This window comes from Psittacula echo (genome assembly GCF_963264785.1).
Source record: "Psittacula echo genome assembly, chromosome: 2".
NCBI classification, from domain to species: domain Eukaryota; kingdom Metazoa; phylum Chordata; class Aves; order Psittaciformes; family Psittacidae; genus Psittacula; species Psittacula echo.
Window position 1 is genome coordinate 13,859,642 of NC_137737.1, and position 18,142 is coordinate 13,877,783.

Genomic DNA, 18,142 nt, shown 5'->3' on the forward strand with positions numbered 1-18,142 from the left:
TGGGTGATCGTAAGGTCCTTTCCAACCCTAACTATTCTATAATTCAACCTTTAGGGAAGCATTTCAGGTGTTTATCAGCTCTGCCTTTTCCCAGAAGTAGGCACACATGTCTGCAGGGGGGTGGTATAGCCTAGCTGCCTTGCTCCAAAGTCCAGGCTAAATGACTATTGAGTCCTAACTCATACAGAAAAATCTATATGCATTTCAGGAAGTGTCTCCCACTGACTGTGATTTAGAGCTCCATTGTAACCACTACAATTGCACAGAGGATGAATGTGGATCATTATGTCAAGAGATATAAGAGTGCAAGAAAAATCCCACCTTAGTCCATACTGTGAATAGCAAACACTACCCACCAAGGTGACTGATAGCAGCAGAGAGCACAAGCCATGTGTGAAGGCTGCTAGGATAAGACTTTCATTTAACACACAGAAATCCAAGAAAGTGCTTCCATTGATAAAGGCGTATGAATGACTTCATACAGTCTCCCCTCGTCTTCCTTCCCATCTGAAAGGTTACTGGGGAATCTGTTTCTTTAGTGGCACGAATTGATTTCAGTGGTTTGGGAAAGCACCATTACAGTGCTCACATACATCACCTCTCCCTCAAACGAGCACTTTGTGCGTAATGCGCAGTGACAGGATGCAATAGCACTTGCAGGTTCACACGTCATATGCAGTGGGTATAGACCCAAGATACCGAAACTCATGACACATCATGGCAATTTTTCTCTTTTTATTCTTTTGTCACGCAGACTGTCTCTATGTGCAGTGGGAAAACACTTGAAAGTGAGGCAATGTTGGCTGCAAGCAAACTTTAAATAACAAAAACAGTGCGTGTGTCAGGAATTAGGCTACAGAGCCATATTTTAAAGCACTGAAGGTGCCAAGGGCTCGGCATCTGTGGCTATGGAAATGTGAAGACATCTAAGAGACTTATTTAGAATATAGTTTTTTCAAAGGAGTATAGTAAGAAGAAATAACTAAGGAAGTCTCCTAGCTGGCGTATACCTACATTAAGACTATTTACAAAGCTCTATTTTTATTAGGTGAAATAACTCAAAGAAACACTTCAGTGAAGTCAAACCAAAACTAATCGTATTTTATAAGGCATTTCCAGTCAGTATAATTTACTACCAATCTTACATGTAAATTTTACAATCTAGTCTCAGATTTTTTTGCCTCAAGACCTGTTCAAAACAAGTCCATAGTGTCTGAAATGGTTTCCCTGATTTTACTGAAGACTGTCTAAATGAGTACCCTTCAGGAAAGAACGTTTTTCCCTACTGTGATAATATTTAGTCAGTGTGGCCTAATCAAATCCTATAAAATCAAATGGTACTGAAGAACAAAGCCCCCTTCATCACAAAATGCAGTGTGAGCCTTCATACGGCCAGCTCATAAGTTTGTTTTTTTGCTTTAAATAAAATTGACAGCTTCATTTTAAGCATTTCATTTCATTAGCTATAGCTAATTTATACAGTGGATAAACAGAGCAGCCATGCCATGCTAAGGTGCATTCAAAGGTTTCTTTATACACGGTCTTCCCAAGTGGAAGATGATTTTTTTTCCATAGATGCAGATGGAGTCTCCAGGCAGTGTAATCCTTTAGTACAGATGTGAGGCTGGACTGGGGCAATTCTACAGTGAACAGACAGAGGTCAAACCCCCTATCCAGGCCCAATTCCATCAGGTATTCCAGAATGTATAGAATTTCACAGATTTTGAATACTGGAGGGTTTGGGAGTTAATCCCATACGTACGTTATGAGTCAGCGTTCCTGACCTTTATTACTGTCAGCCAGTGTTACTCCACTTACTTTGAAGTCACTGGAGTTTAGGACATGCTTTTTCATCCCCTGAAGAATTAGCTCCGTGTGTGATTATCAGTGCGACCTTTCATAGTTTGTTTGGCAAACGTTTAAGTGACTGGATTTTGCTTGAGGATTAATTGTTCTTTATATAGATGCAAGTTTAGTCATAGAAATGAGGTTGACTCCCCTACTGCTCAGTTTCTTGTTGACAAACAACCACTGCAATTTACAGAGAAGTAATATAGGTGCTTCCTTTACCTCCAGCAGGATAAAAGCAAACTCTCACAGAACAGTCCTCTACTTTCCCATCCTCCTTTTCGCTGTTTTTCTCCAACTTACCTTCTTTCACCCTTCTATTTACCTGTTCTTCTCCACCTCCCCTTCCTTCCTCCATTTTTCCCCAGTTCTCCCTCTTTCTTCTACTATTTATGTTGTCTCCTGTTTTTTCTCTTCCTCGTTGCCTTCCTACTCCCTACACGTAAACCACGGTCTGCCATTATTCCCTGAAAATGGAGAACAGAGATTGTAAGTAAGAAGCTACCCCAGCTGTTGCTGGCAGAAGGGACATACAGGATCACTCAGGCTGCACCTTCAGGTTGAAGGTTTCTTTTAACATTGCTGTAATGGGTTTCTGTTAAGCAACCACAGAAATGGTCAGCAGTTAAAAATGGTCTCGTTTCCCTCTTCCTGTGAAGACATCCAGGGTGGCCCCAGAGTGAGCGAGTCTGGGATCACATCTTCGCTTGGGAAATGCTGGAGGAGCTCAGGTAGGAGGCTGGGCTCCAGGATCCTCTGCAATTGTGAGAAAAGGGGGATAAAACAGCCAAAACAGTGATTCAGTGGGACTTACAGTGAATAGGTACTTTAACAGCTTTGTGAAACAGGCTCCTGTGCTCTTACCAAGGTGATTAGTAAGTATACTTCATGCTGGCTTTGGGGTCTGCGTGCACTGGCCATCCTTCAGAGGCAGCACTCACATGTGGGTCTTCAGGGGTATCAAAACTCTGTTAGAGGAGCTGGGCTTGTAAGATTAACTCAACAGAATTCATTATTAAAGTAAGATTGTATGAGAAACACCAAATATGATCCTTAGTATAGAGTTGGGAAAAAATGGAAAAAACCAGAACAAAACACCCTATTTCCTAGTGTATACTTTGTGTATGAGATAGTGCTTTCTGTATGCTCAAAGTCAGTATTCTACTATAAAGCCAATGTATTTCCTATGCTAGTGTGGGTTGCTTACAGCAAGGTAGGTGGAAAACCAGGATACTGCATGTGTAATCAAGGCAAAGGCAGTGAATATATGTATCTCTTAGCACATGTGAGCCAGCAGACTGCATGACAGAGAGCAGCTGGAAGACAAGAACTTCTCATAATCTGGCTAGCAAGTGGATACATAACACCAATATGTCTGATTTATGTCAGGGTGCAATTTCTTTTCCTTTTTTTCCTGGTGTAGTGGCTTCAAAGGGGAAGAAAAGCCCATTTCAACGATGTCAACAGAATGTGTTCAGCCACTTGATATCCCAGAAGACAGACTAGACAAGCGAGACTCACACTGTAACCATTTAGGTAAGTGTTATTAGATGATGTCATTGCATTAATTAGAGAGGTGTTGTCTTCACATCATTAGGCCCTGTCCAGTGTCCGTTTTTCCCCTCCAGCAACAAAACTGAGCCCTCATGAAACCCGATAGATTGCACCTTCTGCTGACACTTCTGCTGCCAGATGGAAAGGCAAAGAGAGCTCTTCCTGCATATAAAAATCAGCAAAGCTGGAGAGCAAAGTTAATTAAAGAGGAGAAAGAAAAAAAGAGTCATTGTTCTTTCCCCTGGTAAAAAACATAGAGCAGTTTCTCCATTTATACCACCGTAAAATAAAAGCCGGGATATGGCTGAGCCTTCCCTGAGCACATTTTATAGATGCAATCTCAGTAAAAGATTTCAGACATCCCCTCCCTTTGCCTCCACCGGGTCTGCTTTCTGAATACTTTTCCCCCTTCATTGTCAATGTTTCCTCTCTTGAACCTATTTCATACATAACTTTTGCACTGAGAGCACCAGAGGCATCATTTCTCCGCCACACTCCTAAATACCAAGCTTCATACTTGATAGATGTGCTTGTTTGCATATTCATGGTCTTTGCCTCTCCTTCAGATTCTGTTACTTCACTCCTGCCTTGCAATATTGTCATGAAGATTTAGCAACCCCGAAACAAAAGCCTATTTGCTTGTTGTTACCCTTGTGATGACAATAACAAAACACAAATGCAATCTCACTTCCTTGTCAAAAGACGTGTCTCACCGTAGGCAAGCACAATCTTATAAACTTTGTTTATCTGGCCTGCAAGGAAGGTATCCTAGTTCTGCCTCTGCCACATAGCATTCCTAGCTACAGGCACCACTTATACAATTGCTGGTATACCGAACATAATTGTTTCCATTCTACAGTTAGGAAACTGAGGCAGCGGGAGGTGAAATGATCGCATTAGGACCATGCAAAAAGTCTGTGAGTGCCAGAAAAAGACCCCACATCTTCCTGGGGCTTCATCCTGGAGGTTATCCTTTCCATGTGTATACCCACTTATAGATGTACACTGCTTCAAATAGTGTGAGAGAGCCTGGAATGAAGACCCAGCTGAAGCCAAGCAAGCAGCTTTTTAAGAAATCAAAGCATTGGTTTGTGTGATGATACCAATCATGGAATCACTTAGGTTGGAAAAGACCTTTGAGATCATTGTGTCTAACAATACACTTAATACTGTCAAGTCCACCACTAAACCATGCCCCTAACTGCCACATCTACAGGTCTTTTAAATACCTCCAGGGATGGTGACTCAACCACTGCCCCTGGGCAGCCTGTTGACGGGCTATCATCTTCAATATTTTTGGCTTGCATAAGCACCCAGAAATGCAGATTCTTGCAGAAAAAACATCTGTGTCGTCTGGGTCAAGGGAAAACCAAAAATCCAGTGTAATGTTTTGGAAATCAAAACCAAATACCAACTGCTCTGGAAATAAAGCCAACTCTTGAAGGGAACAATATACTGCCTCGGCTTACCAATACCTCAGGCTGACCGCACACATGTAAATCTTTCCTTCAGAAAAGTGCCCTTGTAACTCCTGAAGACACAGCCTGCACAGTTAGCACGGGATGAAAACAGGGATGGCCATGGGACTTCTGCACACCGTGGTACAGCTTTCCGTCTGCCACATAACACAGAGCTGCCCACAGTCTCGTTCTCTGCTTTATGTCTACCACCTACGACGCAGAAGGACCACCTAGGTCACTTGACTCCCATACAGTATGCCACATAGGCCCCTTGTGCCATATTAAGAGATGTTTCTCCACAGGCATTATAATTTACTTGGATGAAGGCAGTATTATTAAAGCTTTTCTTTTCACCATCTGGTTTGTTATTTCCATTCAATTTCCTTTTTTTTACATCTTTTTTTTCTTTTTCTTTTTTTTTGCCTCTGCAGAGGATCTTTCAGAGCAGCTGATTCAGAGCTGTGGTCTCAAAAAGAAACCAAGAAAAGGGAAAACCATCCTGGCTTCCCAAAACACTGAACAGGACCAAAAAAAGCCAAGGAGAAAAGATACACCGGCTCTGCACACCCCACCACCTCTAACAGGTGAACAATATACCCTGTATATATATATACCCTGGGCAAAGGTCTGGAGACTCCTCATTCACTTATGTTCCCCTGGATGTGGGCAGGAATGCAGATCAATGCTATGTGCACAGTGGTGCTGCCTTTATATGATAAATGATGTGTATTTGTCTGTAGCTGCTGAGCCGTGCTACATGTGCCATTAAATCCAGTTCAAAATCAAAAAGGATCTAGTTCAGCCTCCGTGATTTCTTGTGAAACATGTACCCAGTGCTCAGGGGGAAGCTGACCAGGGATGAGCCAGCTGCAGGATGCTCCTCGTAGAAATAACAGGACTCTTGTGCTCATGGGGACTCTGTCAAGGGCCAGGTGTTACAGGAAGCCAGAAACCACTGCAGCAACAAAAGGGCTCCTTGTAGGATGCTCCCTGCTGCTGTGCATTTACAGACCTCTGAAGTCTGAGAGCCAAATGCCACCAACCTGGGGAAGGGAAGAATGAGCAGGAGACTGTCACTGAAACCTGATGATCTTCCAAGTCAGCAGCAAGGAATAAACGTTTGTCGCCCCTCTCTGCTAACAAGCACTCCTTGTGCTCTCTGGGGAGAGAGCTGTGCTCTTTTATCCACTGCATTGAGTTCTTCTACCCATATTGCACATACACAGAGGAGTTAGCCAGTAACTACTTGCATGGTCCCCTGTGTACCCACAACAAATCACCAAGTCAAGAACGAGAAGCTGGGATTTGCCAGTATTTGTAATCCAGATATTGACTCTGTTCAGCTTTCATATGTATCATCTCCTCAATTTCCTATTAGGGAAGAGTGGTTCAGAGGCTAGAGAGTAGCATTTTGTGTCTGTAGTAGCTATACCATAAAGCATTATTCCACTGGTTAAAATAGGCCACTTCTGTCTGGTCACATTGCTCCCAAGCTTTAAGCATCCATATGATTGAGCTACTTTGGTAAAGATATTTAAGTTTCTGGAATAGAAGATTGCCCTCATCTTTACTACGATTTCTGATGAGCTGCAGTTTAGCGCATTAAGTACAATCAGAAGCCATTTGGCCTGATAGCACCACTGTCGTTAGCTTATAGGATATAATTGACTTGGAGGAAATGTATACCATTGCAAAACCTGAAGAGCAGGTACACCACGCAGAGCAGATCATGCACTCGGCAGCCTTACTTCAAAGTAGTCTTTGGGAAAGTTGCACAAGTGCCTATTTTCTTCGATGTGAGCAAGGCTTAAGTGACATTTTCTTTTTCGCTGTATTTTTTTCCTTGCCTGTAGGCATACTTTCAGACTTTTCTGACAGTCTGCTGAAAAGGTATGGTATCACAGAGAAGCCACAGCGAGAGAGAGTGAATCCAAGCTCTCAGATCACTGAACTGGAGCAGAAAAAGCCCAGGAGAAAAGATACGCCTGCAATACACATCCCACCTTTGATTATAGGTAAGAGAATATTTACGCCAAGGTCCTCCACAGAGGAAGCAAACCGTGGGTAGTGCCAGAGGTGTGTTTGGGAGGAGGCTGGAACCAGGTTGTTATGCCCAGTGTACTTCGCAGTTCCTGCTGAGCTGGACCTATTTGGTCAGTGTATATAATAGCAGTGGTGGCTCATGGAAAGTCTTTTCCATTTCCCCTGCTCATGCTCTGGGGATAGAAGGGAAGGAGAGTAAGAGAAGACATTAGGTCACTTGATTATCCGCAAACACGATGCTACTTTTGTGAAAGGCCAACGACTGCTCTGCTTTTCAAACCTGATCACATGCAAATTTTTAGGTCACCAGCACTAACAGTGGCTCATGCTGCCTTAAACAACCTGGAGCAAAGCTGTCTTGATTAACCTTCTCTTAATTCCACAGTCCTTGACTGCACTTAGGAAACCAAACTGTGATGAACTTCTCATTAACAGCACCTTAAAGACAGCTCTGTGCTTCTGGCATAACAGACAGTGCAGCACCTAAATTGCTTGGTGACCACATGAAGTCAGCCAGCCATGTTTTGGTCCTTAAGACTCTTTGTCACATTTCCCGCACTCCTCTATCACAGAAGAGCCTTAGTTCATCAATACTTCTGAAGGTGTAGAGGTTAATTATTAATACTAGGTAGGGATGCAGCTTTCAGTTGTTTTCAACTATACTTCCAACGACTCTTGCCTGCTGCTGAAGCCATCCTCCAGCACTCAGCATGGATTCAAAGCAGCCTGCTAAACGCTGCCTCTCCTTGTGCACAACTTTTCCAGATCCAGTATTCTGGGTTTGTGTTCTAGTGACTGACTATCTCTGGCAGGCTTGTGCCCATAATGGGGCAAAGTAGCCTGTGTGTTCGAATGCCTGAATTCCACTCCCTCCCTACTCTAAGGATGCACCGTACGGTGTTCTGCTGGTTGAAGTTTGCCAGTGGTGGTTCCATGACTTGCTATGAAAAAGTGACTCATTGTGGCTAAGGACTGCTCCAATATTTACTACTTGTTTACTTTCAGGGTTATCCCATCAGGTAGCAGACAGAGCACAAACAAACTGAGCTCTCTTGTGAAACTGCTGTGCAAAATAGAACCTGAATTATAGACTTGGAGACCTGAGAAGCCCCAGCAGGGCTATGTGTGCTAAATAAATGTAGACAGGCCTTTCTGTCCCTGTTTCCCTGTTACTGGCCTTGTTTGCATGTGTGCTGCATGTATCCCTTGTGACCTGCTAATGAGGATTGTCCCCATGTCTACCATTTCTCCTTCAGATCCTTCCCAAATGCCACTTTCAGATGCCAATTCAAAAACTCCACTTAATTGTTTGTAGTAACAGAGCTTAATTACTAGATTATCTTTTTAAGCAGCTGTCCACACAAATAGCTTTGTTGTAAATGTAGCTAAGAATGGCAGCTGTGTTATCTTTCTCCCTTTTGACCAGCTGGTTATGAGCACTCTAGGACAGTCCCTCACCTTCCTGGGTGCTCACAGAGATATTCTACCACAAACAAAAGTAAATCAAATAGCCCATAAAACGTGATGTAAATCAATGTATCTACTAGATGCCACATGATCCATGAGAGTAGAATCAGTTTTACACCTTGCAAACACCCAATCCAGATAGGAAATGCAGGTACAGAAAGGGGGCTGCTAAGTTAGGATCTTAAGGTCCTTTCTAACCCTAACTATTCTATGATTCTATGATCTGAATGTTACTGTCTGGAGAAATCCATGGCTACCTGTTGTCCACAGAAGGAGCCTGAGGAAGTCAGTCCTTAGCCAGCTTAAATGTCTAAGGATGGGCATCACAAAACTCTCCCCTAGAAGGGTCAGACTTCTAAATGTACATAACCTTCAAACTCCTACTGAAGTGGCACACTGTTCCATGTGCATACAAATGAGCCATGAGCAGAGCTCTCCTCCAATGACCAGTTCCCCTTCAATCAGCCGAGACCTTGTCCTTCTGAAGGGATTAGAGGAGAAGACAAAACACAACCACCATTTTAATGGTGGTTTTTTTCACTCTCACATGACAGCAAATGATTTGAATCTGATCCAGGGCCTGTACTCAGCTCTGGGACTCTGTTACACATCCCCACTTAGCAATATACTCAATTAGCTGAAGCATTTCTGAGAGCTCTCCAGGCCTGTGGGTTTGAGCAAGAATGTAAATACACGTGTAAATATGGGAACGTGGTTCCTGAAATGTGGCTGCTTGGGGTTTCTTAATCAGATCAGGGATAACTTGTAAATCCACAGTTTCAAACCCTCGCTCTTCCTCATGCCCTAGAAAACCAGTTAAGGTTGTCTTTTTAGGATAATATCATCCTCCCCCCTAAAACTCTGACTGACGCAGTGGAAACACAGCAGTGTAATGTCCCCTCTTGCCCTTCTCCTGTGCAAGTGATGCGTCTGGAGCACACCAACACTCTCCCAACCCAGCTGCAGGTGTTGTCTGTAGGTAGTCAAGTGGACCTGGTGCAGTCTTGGTGGGTTTCTGATTTTATAACCCAGGAGGAGTGGCTTAGATCTAGGTGGCACCTGGCAAATGGTTGATTTAAGCCAACTTCTTCTATTGCCTGTGATTGAGCTTCGTAACAGAAGCTCTCATGTCTCTGTGAGCCTTTGAGGTCCTAGTCCCTAGCTAAAAATTGCAAGGAGTTGCAAGTTCTGTTGGGAAAACGTGACTACATTGCATTTCTACTCTGCTTTCTTAAGTCAGACCCCTTGGCAGACACTAACAGAACCACCTAGCAGTCCTTAAAAGAGATCTGCAGGATGAGCTGTATTTCATAATACACACAGCTGGGAAAACAGGGGCAGGGAGGTTACGTGATTTGCTTAAACAGTAATCAGAGAAATACTGACTTACAAATGTTCCCCAAATCCAACATCCTGCTCCTTTAAGCCCAGAATTCCCAAATCGCATTCAGTAAAGCACACTTTCTCCACAAGTGATCGGTGGCATTGTATCAAAGGAAAAAATCCTTTCCCAGTGTTACAAAAATAACTCTAGTTTTGACATCACATTGGTATCCCCTTCGCACTGTTTTGCATTAAAAGGCTGATTTTAAAGGCATATAGTTGTCCTTAAAGTTACTGGTGGGTTGGAAAGTTAATAACCTGCAGCTCTAGGCTACATCCTCCTCTGAGCTTTGGATCCTGAACTCTACTGGAAACCTTTGGAGTTCATCAGTCACCAAAGCGATTTATTGATAATGATACATTATTTTGCTATTGATTGTGGTAAGTGTCTGTCATGCTACTGATGTGGGTCCAGCTGAGAGCTGGGGACCTCTGCTTGGCTGCTACCTTCCAGCTGTCTCTAACATCTGCTGATAAGGGCTGGTTTATGTGCTATAACCATCAGAATTACATAAACATACTTTTCCTTCCTCACTTCATAATTTAAAGAAGAGAGTGTACATGATCACAAGGCACAGTGCAACTTTATTTAACTTACGTTCCTGATCCCTTATTCCTGACTTTACTCCCAAAATAGGTAAGCTCTCATCAAATGATCACTGTAGCTTTGATTTTAAGTGTATTTTAGTCAAGTTTTCCTCATTCCTCAAACGCTCTGTGAAGAAAACAACCACAAAAAAAAACCCACTCCCTTCTAAAAAACACACAACCCAACCCCCAAAGACAACAGTGGAAAAAGAAGTGTCTGTATTTGCTTATGTGAATAGAAGTCTGGGTGGGGAACATTCACATCCATCCCCATAAAACAGCGTGTTCTTTGCAGTTAACAATGGTGTTTTCTCAACTGTTGCTTGAAAAAATGAAGTCTTTTGTGTTTCAAAATAGTATTCATTCGTGCCTTTCAGTCTATCTCATGGTTTCGCAGAAACCAGCTGGTTCACAAGAACTGCATATAAATGAAGCAGGAGCTAACTTAAATGAAGGGCAGTATAAGTTAATATTTCCATTAACTCATGAGCTCTTGAAAAGCCTCCAAAGTTGAAGAAAATCTTCCTGTGTGGTATTGCTCTATTTTCAGACCTCATCAAGACTGAAAGCCTTCTCTGTGAGAGGGCTTTTGATTCAGAGAGAAGCAAAACAGGTTGGTTTGACAGAACAACTCAGCTGGTTAGCACAGACTGAGAGCAAACAGTAGGAGACCGAATTAGGGGGAGATTTTGTTGGTCTCGACACAATGGTAACCCTCATCCTGTTTTTAGACTATGTTAACCTCCACACCAAGAAATGTAGGCATAAAATCTCTCTTACAGGTCACTTGTTTTTTACTGGCAACAGGCAAAACCAACACAATGTGTTAAAATAGGGATCAAGAACATTTTCTGGTTAATGTATTGTCCTCTCTTCACTCTATTCATTTAATATCTAATGAAGAGAGCAGTTACAATAATTACGGTATCTTGGTATCACATAAAAACCTCAAAATCCTTAAGGGGTGGACTTCTGCTTTTATAAAGGAGAGAAAGAGAGATAGAAGGAAGAGAGGCACAGATTTGTGGAAAGTATGATCCAGAACCTGAGTCCTTTTTCACATTGATCTTAATTCTGTTGTTTTTGCAATTTATTGATAATATATAACTTCAGTGGGGATGGCACTTGGCATGTGGGTATTCTAACGCTTGGCTCTTTTGGCAAGATCTAAGTAATAATGCTATATACCTACAGAAAACATACACACATTCACATAAGCTGACTCAGTCACAAAGATCAATCACAGTATTTATTTCATCATGTAAGCTCTTTTTTAGCTTTCCACATGCCTTTGACAAGCAGGTTCCCAGACGAAACTTAGTGTCTCTTTCCACAGGTAGCAGGAGTAACTCCCATGGTGCTGGAAAATGACATTAGCATCAAGAAATTAGAGAGGACTGAAAAACTCTTATCTGGATATTTTCTAAAGAAGCAATATTTTAAATCAACTTCTTTTTTCTCTCTCTCTTTCCTCCGTCTTCTTTTTGTTTGTTTGTTTTGTTTTCTGTGTCCTTCTGTTTTTAAGGCACTAAGCTGCTTACGGAAGAAAAGCAAACAGTGATTATGGAAGATGAAGAAAAGGATGGAGACGCAATCCCCAGTTAAGATTACAGTGATATTTCCAGTAATGCAGTGTAAATAATTCTGGGTCATTCAAAGTGGCAGTACATAGAAAGTAAAAAAAAAAGTCCTTTCATTTTTATAGATAATAATTCTCTTAAGCATGCACTTGAATATTAATTATCTTCAAGTGCTTATCTGCATCTCATGGAATCCCAGCAAGCATCATAGGAGATGATGACAGAAATTTCACTCACATGTGGAAGGATTCTCTCAGTTTGCTAAAAGTGGCTTCCCAGGATTTTTGTCACTGAGATTCCCAGGATTTTTGCCACCTCGGATCAGAACGAGCTTTGTGCATGGTGATAAGGATTAATATAAAGGGATACCACCAGTCAAGTGTACCTGGCACTAGATACCAGAGTGGTTGGTAGCACAGAGCAATAAAACATCAGATAGTGATTCAAATAGCATTTTTCTCCTGATAAATTCACCTTGTTTGTTCAGCTTTCCTCTGCTGGAACATCACTGACCACAGTGAAAATTCGCACACGCAAAGCTGATGGGACAGACGAAGAGGGAAAGAATCAATGCTAGAATCCCTGAAAGGCAAAGCACACGCTTCTTCTGCCCGTATCTGCTCGTGACTTGTGTTTGTGAGGAGAAAAGGGTAGATTTACCATAGAACGAAAACTCAACAGCTAAGGGCTGTCAGCACTGACACATCAAACAGGACAGAGGGCAGAGCTCTCAGAAGAGAATCATACGGGATGTGCAATGCCTGCCTGTTACACCAGTGTAGACCATTGTGGGTTTTTTTCTCTCAAACAGTTTCATGGATTAGTGGGAGATAAACTTGTTCTCCATGGATTTCCCCCCATATTTTTTCCTTTAACATTGGCTTTTTAACTTAGTCCTAGGTTGTCAGTCAGGAGATGAAGAAAATCTCCTGACAAAAATTAAAGATTAAAAATCACAGCAGGAGAGTAAAAATTGAGTTAAAAGGGTACTCAATGGCATACACCCACTGCAAGGTGGAACAGCACCGTGCTTTTTTTTAACAGTTTACCTCATTGATTCAATCAAGAATTGTTTTCACACCCAGCTACAGCCTTCAGCATTGGTACAAACAGAGAGAGGTACTTGTAGAATATTACACAAAATAGGTAGAACTGGGTAGTTTTGTGCTTACCTTAATAGCTCTGTGCACTAGATGGGGCAGCACTGCTGGCTGGACCCTTAGGGACCTCAGCAGAGAGGTTAAAGATTATCTATCTAGCCTGGCAGACTGAATTTAGTTATCATCTTCCTAACATCCTTAGGCAGTCAGCTAAGGAGCACACTAGTTTGGACTTCATCTGCCACAGTGACTGACCCTGCATCTTCCATGAGCACGCAGTCCACTCACAGGTATTCAGCTTCAAGATGTAATCGACAAGCTTATAATAAATAATCATGTGTTAAAGTCTACAATAGGCCAGCTATGTTATTGATGGGATGCCTGGCACCTAGGAGAGGTATTTGGCTTTTACCCTGTTAATCAATCAGCGAGATGAGCTAATATTTAAAAAATAATCAATAGCTCATGTAACAACATTCATGTCAGGTCCACAGTAAAGGATGTCACAGCAAGTGCGTAACAAGAGATACACGATTCGAGTCAAGATTTACCAGTGAAGCTGGTGAACATTTTCAATGCACAGTACAGCAAGAGCGACAACGTGGAGTCCCGAAAAGATTCAAATGGGCATCCGCAGTGGATTAGCTGAAAAAAGTACATGTTTAGATATGAAGACCCTTACCAACACAAAGCAGGAGCACAAACAGGAAGTGACTGACTTCACTGCTCTGAAGATTTGTTTCCAAGCCTGGGGAATGCTGACACAGCTTAATACGAAATAAAAAGAGCCCCCTTTAAGCCTAGTGCTATATGTTCTTCACCAAAGCGGAGTTATGGTCCCAGTGACATCTCTGATGGCACAGCAGCCTAATTTACCATCCCTGCGTAGATCAACTTGAAGCCCAGCCATAAAAAATGCTGCAACATACATCATTTGCTGCAGTTCATTTAAAATTGCATATTCATAGCCTGGTAATTCAGCATTTACTGTTTTTTTCACCCAGGAGCAACATGAGCTACTAAAAAGTAATTTTTCACTTGATCAATCAAGTAAAGAGGGTTTTTTTGCAATGTTCCTGGGAAGTAGTGTGAAGAATCATTTCTCAAAGCTTTCACCTGCCTCACTGCACTTGGTGAAAGCGTTAAATGTTAACTTTATTTGGCAATCAAATATGATCTTTTTCAAATCAGATTAACATTGCCCCTTTCCCCAGAACAAAGCCTCTAGGTGTTGCAGAAGCGTGTGTGGACTGTACAATGGCCTGAACATTGTTTATTGGGTTTATTTATTGCCTTTTGGGCTCTGAACTCTCCCTTTAAGACCAGACAGTGCTAAAACTGTACAGATTGCTCTCCTAGGCAAATGGTTGGAGTTGGTGTGCTCAGAGGCAGAAATGCTTTTGTACTCAGTGTCTACAAGGATCCCCCATGGCCATTACAGCAAAACCAGAAGGAAACAGAAAGCACAGAACAAGATAAGCCTTTCTATGGCACTCTTAGGACTGAGATGCTCCAGACGGAAGTCGCTTACAATGCCTGCACATAGACATGGGCTGCTTGAAGGCCTTAGTAGCTGGACTGCATTCAGATATTTAGCTGGAAGTGCATCTCCCCCCCAGAAGTCTGCACTGGCCAGGACAACCATTCCAAGTCCTCAGAGGGAATGAAGTGCTCCAGTCAGTGGGTAAAAGACTGACTGCAGTCAGGAGGCTGTGAATGGATAATAGTTTTGCAGGGAATTCTCAATTAACCTCTACCTAGAAACTAAGGGACAGGTCTCCATTTACAATAGACTTGGGACAAAGGGATTTAATGGCTTTGCACTGTCAACAAAGGATTGCATCACCCAACTGAAGAGGATGTATTTCTGTAGTGCTAAATATGAGGTGCAGAGGTTAAGTGGTTTGCCCAGCTAAACCTCAGCAGAGACAAATCCAAAGCAACATTCATGATGCTATCACTAACTCACACTATTCACAGCTAAAGCAGCATTTGCATGCATTGAGGTTAGCAACACACTGAAATTTTGTCTGGTTGAAATATTTGTCTTACCAGTTAATAAATCGATAATTGTAGAATGCTTCAACCACTTAAATTAAATAGACGTGGCTGGTTATTACAACCGATTGTCTTCCTGCATGTCCTGTGTCATTCCTGACTTCGGAGATCACATTTTCTATGCATAACCTTACAGTATATTTGTATGCAGGGAGACTGCCCAGCAATTACATCTACAAGCCAAAATCAGAAGTGCATGTCAGTGAAGCAAATGAGAAATTCTGGCTTCTCACTTTTATTTAGATAAGTTCATAAACGCATATCATTCTGTTACTTACATCCCCCCAAAAGCCACAGGTCTCTTAGAGTGAGGTTGTGCAAATAGAAATACCAGTATCCTGGAAATGTAGTTAGCAGATAGAAATAGTGAACATTAAAAGCCAGTTTCTGCTCCGTGACACTCTCTCTGTGGGAGAGACCCACGTCAGTCTGTTAGACTCAGGAGCTGTGAAGGGAAGCTTAACCACCCTTATACCCAACATCCTGAAGAATCCTGAAAAGACATGGACTTTGATGGAAAAGCAGCAGCAAAATTAGAAAGCACATTCCAGAAACAGAAGAAGCATTTTTGATGGACCATTTGTGCTTATTCTTACAGGTGCAATGATCCTGTAAAATACAAGCTGTGTATTTATAACTGTGAGACACATTGCCATGAGCTTTGGATTTTTCCAAGCTGTCGAGTCTTTTCCAACCTTCAAAGTAGGTTTTAGGTCCCCAGGTGGTCTTAGCATCTAGGACAAAGTTATACCTGTCCCAGGTTTGTTTTTCTGTATTCTGTTTAGCCTACAGGAGAGAAATCTTACAGGGATCTTATCAATGTATGTAAATGTCTGATGGGAAGGGGTAAAGAAGAGGGAGTGAGGCTCTTCCCAGTGGTACCCACTGACAGGACAAGAGGCTGCCTCATGACCTAAAGAACTGGAAAGGTCGATCTAAGCTGCTGAGCCACAACTCCTCCTCCCTCTTCCTCTTTCCTTTTCTCCTCATCTCTGCTCTGGCTGCTGCAATCGCCCTTGAGGACGCTGAAGCCAATATTCCTTTCCAGCCCCTGTTTGTGTAGACATAGAAATACACGAAATATAAGGAATGAATACTCAAGAGTCTCTCCATGCCTCACTCACTGTGGATTTTGACATTTAGATTTTTAATTCAGGCTTAATCCTTTTCTAAAATAATAAACAAACAGCTCCCTCACAAATAAGAAAGCACCAATAGCGACATGATCCAGTGATTAGAGCAAAGACTCAGTTCACAAACGGCCTAAACAGAATAAAAGGCTAAATTTGCAAATGTTGATAGTTGCAACAAGTAATTCATAGCAAGTTGAAATGGCATCATGAGTCTGAGCTCATAAGACTTTGCAAGAGGGACAGATTACTCAGACTTCTTTCTGTGCTGGCAACAAGTAGTTGTCTCAGAAATTATCACTGCAGAAAAAGGACGAGTGCGTGGCAAAGCCAGACCTCCCCCAGATAACACAGATTTCATCGCTGAACTTCGCTCTTAGAAAATTTCCCTTCGGTGTACACTAGATGTCAGGGTTGGACTGAAAGGATGAGCCCATCCACTCCACCACACAGCTCTGTGCATCCCGCCGGGTGCTACCAGCACAACTCGTTCTGCTCAGGAATTGCTTTACCTGATATTTACAAGGAACAGTCTGCACAAACATCCTCTCCCCCCGCCTTGCTTTACAGTATTTTGTTTAGGCCAAAAGCCTCAGGCTTCGGAAGAGGGAAGAGACATCCTGAGATCAGAACTACATTACATTTGTGGGAGTCATAAACACTCCCCATGACACCTCAGGTAGGTTGTTTCATTCCCCTGTGTCTTGACTACACAGCTGTACATTCAAAACAGCAAGTTCTCTCTGCTTCATGGCAAGGGAGAGAGTGTGGACCAGGAGTGCAAAGACAAAAATCACAGCCTTCGTGAGATGCCAGTGACACAAAACCAATAATCCCAATAAACTGTTGGTCATAATGATAGGCAAAATAAAAAAAGGATCCCCTTTCAATTTCTGCAAATGCCCCAGTGCTGTCTACTTCTCCATAGAACAGTTAGATGGGATTCTGTTAGGTAAAGTGTTAACCAAAGGTGTTCTAAGAGGAAGGAATGACACAGCCAGAAAACATGTTTGGAAAGACAGTATAATTTTACATTTCTACACAGCCTATTTCTGTAAAACATTTCAGAGTATTCTACAAGCAAAGCACAGTTCTTGGGGAATTCCTAGAGATCAATCACATTTATAAGCAGGCGGCTTTAAAGTGCATTCCTCTTTGCATTTGGCTTAGGCAGTGACCCAGCCCAGCTGCTGGAGTCGTAAGTTATGATGGTGGTTAAGGTCAAAATCATAGACATGAAGCACAGGGTAAACCAGATAAAAATACAGGAAATAAGGTGCCATCGGAGTCCTCAGGCAGTGCAGCAAAACAGTGTGGAACAGCGTCAGGCCTCAGGGTGAGCGTGCATGGAGTTGTAGTGATCCTCTCTAGGGGAGCAAGGGACATCCAAACACCCTGTCCCTTCTCAGCCACGATTTTAATGTGACTGTAACACAGCAGTGCTCCATACACCAGCTGGTGCAGTTTTGATGCTGGACATAGTTACAAACCTGTAGTGTGTGTAACAGACTGTGATTCGCAGTGAGTGAAGTATCTACAACAGAATCGGCAGGGATACTTGAAGAGGGGTCAGCCTAATTATTATAGGAGAAATTTAGCCTCACAAATCTTTGAGACTTCCTTGGAGCAGCCCGCAATGGTTTGCACTTTTCCATTTTGACAAGGTCCTGCTCCAAAGGCTGTCATGGATTGAAAGAAGATCACAACATACAATATTAAGATGGGTAAATAACTGGTTAACAATGGGGGAAACACAAAAGAAGAGAGAGTGGGATGAACTGGTCAGCATTCACAGTAAAGGAGTATTGTCCTCTCTGCCATTTAACATGATTATCCCAAAGATGTGATTCGGAAAAGGTATTGATGGAAGAAGAAAACACACAGGGAACAGAAATGAAGGACGTGAGGTTAAAAAAAGAAGCAGCAGCAGC

General features: G+C 42.4%; 1 protein-coding gene across 1 annotated transcript; it reads left to right on the plus strand.

Moving 5' to 3' along the window:
- Positions 1-3,305: 3,305 nt before the first annotated feature.
- On the plus strand, positions 3,306-11,948 carry PPP1R17 (protein phosphatase 1 regulatory subunit 17; the record flags this gene model as incomplete). Its single annotated transcript, XM_080610891.1, has 4 exons — positions 3,306-3,384; positions 5,294-5,446; positions 6,716-6,877; positions 11,869-11,948. The coding sequence occupies 4 exons, from the start codon at positions 3,306-3,308 to the stop codon at positions 11,946-11,948; spliced, it is 474 nt and encodes a 157-aa protein (XP_080467017.1).
- Between the last annotated feature and the right edge of the window lie 6,194 nt (positions 11,949-18,142).